At 40.8% G+C, this 2,095-nt stretch overlaps 1 protein-coding gene across 1 annotated transcript; it reads right to left on the bottom strand.

Moving 5' to 3' along the window:
- Positions 1 to 255: 255 nt before the first annotated feature.
- Positions 256 to 1,182, bottom strand: LOC130866348 (olfactory receptor 4C3-like). Its single transcript, XM_057757709.1, has one exon. It carries the CDS (start codon positions 1,180 to 1,182, stop codon positions 256 to 258), a length of 927 nt encoding a protein of 308 aa, XP_057613692.1.
- Positions 1,183 to 2,095: the final 913 nt, after the last annotated feature.

The following is a 2,095-nucleotide window of genomic DNA, read 5'->3' on the forward strand; positions in this document are numbered from 1 at the left end:
TGAAAATTCAATTGACCACAACAGGTGACATAGTTTTCTTATTTCTAAACCAATAATGAAAATCCAGGTCATATATCTTAAACAGCAAGCCCATAATAAAACTGTGCAATTTCAGTCAAAAAGATTGTAAGCCCTAAAGCCTATGATGATGGTAGGATGGATAACTGTAACAAGGTGATATTTGGAAGTAAAAACAGCAAACTTTAGTTGTTTCATTTAGAGAAATAGAGTCCCTGCTATTACCTTCCTTAGCACTCAGGTATTTAGAATTTCTGAGTGTGTGAAGAGCTTTCTCATGGCATCTTTCACCTCTTCATTTCTCAGAGTATAAATGAGTGGATTCAACATAGGTGTCAGAATACCATAAAATACTGCCATGTTTTTGTCTATAGGTAAAGTAGTTGATGGACGCATATAACTAAATTTACAGGGCACAAAGAACAAAGCAACAACAGTGAAGTGGGCCCCACAGGTAGACAGAGCTTTCCGTCTACCCTCTGCACTGTGGGATCTCAAGGAGCGCAGGATGACAATGTATGAGGCTGCCAGCATGAGGAAGTTCAGCAGGCAGATCACACCACTGTTGGCCACCACCAGCAGGCCAATGACATATGTATTGGTGCAGGCCAGCTCCAGTAAAGGGTACAAGTCACACACAAAGTGATTGATTACATTGGGTCCACAGAAGGGCAATTGAAGAACCAGAAAGAGCTGAACCAATGAATGCAGGAAACCACCCAGCCAAGCCACTGCCACCAGCACACCACAGAGGTGCTTGGTCATGGTGGTGGTATAGTGCAGGGGCTTACAGATGGCTACATAGCGGTCAAAGGCCATCACTGTGAGCAGAATGATCTCAACACCTCCCAGGAAATGAGCTCCAAAGAGCTGGGCCAAGCATCCCTCATAAGAAAGAGTTGTCCCTTCATACAAGGAATCAGCAATGAGTTTAGGGGCCAAAGAAGAGGAATAGCAAGTGTCGATAAAAGATAGATTGGAAAGGAAAAAATACATGGGGGAAGCAAGGTTAGAGCTGAACGTGATAGTGACCACAATGAGCATGTTGCCACAAACTGTGACTGTGTAGATAATCAAAAATACCACAAAGAGAGTTCTTTGGACCTCTGGCCTCTGGGAGAGTCCCAGCATAAAAAATTCTGTAATATTGTGTGGTATTTCCATAGACTCCACGGATCCTGAGTGTGCAATTGCAGTGTCTCCTATGAAGTAAAAATAAACATATGTGAAAGAATTAACTCCAGGGATTAGGAATGTTGCAATGGTTGTTTTGAATACTCCACTCTCCTCTAACATGTGTCTTTCTAAAAATCTTAGACACATTTATTCTCTTATTCATTAAATGTTAGCATATGTCCTTTTCTTAACTGGGCATGAGTTATTAGCTGTAAATAATGACTCATTATCTCAGTTTCTTTAGTTACAGCTTTGAATGAACTTTTAATAGCCAGTAATTTTCTCGTTCCAAGTGAGATGCACCTCTGACCATTTTCATGGTCAATTTGATGGCATTTCAGAAAATATTTAAGCTCTCTGACAACCTCTGGTAATCCACTCCTTTCAAATGAAAGCATTCCACTAAGATTACTCAAGGATGCTTGCTTTCCTCTGTGTCAGTCTGTCTGATGGTAAAGCTGGCTGATACTGAAGGAGGAGGAGGAGCAGACCAGAAACCCAATGTGGAGATTTGCATGCCCCCCTCTTCTCTTCTGTTCCTTTACTACTGTGCTTTCCCATCCCAGGCTGTGGATGGCATCTAGGAAGCCAATCTAATTTACTATCCCTGCTTCCATGTTTTACATTCTTCTGGGTTTTGCTTGTCTCGACTTACTACAATCCACCTAGTTAAGTCTGCTATTCCCTTTAGTGACTACAAGGCAGACCTGAAATTTGTAGAAACTATTTTCACCTTCTTGCAATAAAGTATAAACAGTGAAAAGAGACCTTTCTGATTAGCACATTTTTTCTGCAAATTTTTTTTTTAAAAAATCTTTTATTTTTTGCCTTGTCTTGCCCTTTAAGGCAAAATTTTCTAGACAGAAGCCCAGACAGTAATGGCAGAACAAACACCTGCATG

The sequence above is a fragment of the Chionomys nivalis genome, chromosome 25, assembly GCF_950005125.1.
Source record: "Chionomys nivalis chromosome 25, mChiNiv1.1, whole genome shotgun sequence".
Lineage (NCBI taxonomy): Eukaryota > Metazoa > Chordata > Mammalia > Rodentia > Cricetidae > Chionomys > Chionomys nivalis.

Excerpts from the sequence above, each read along its gene's own strand:
- LOC130866348 (XM_057757709.1), bottom strand. The coding sequence starts at position 1,182 with ATGGAAATACCACACAATATTACAGAATTTTTTATGCTGGGACTCTCC.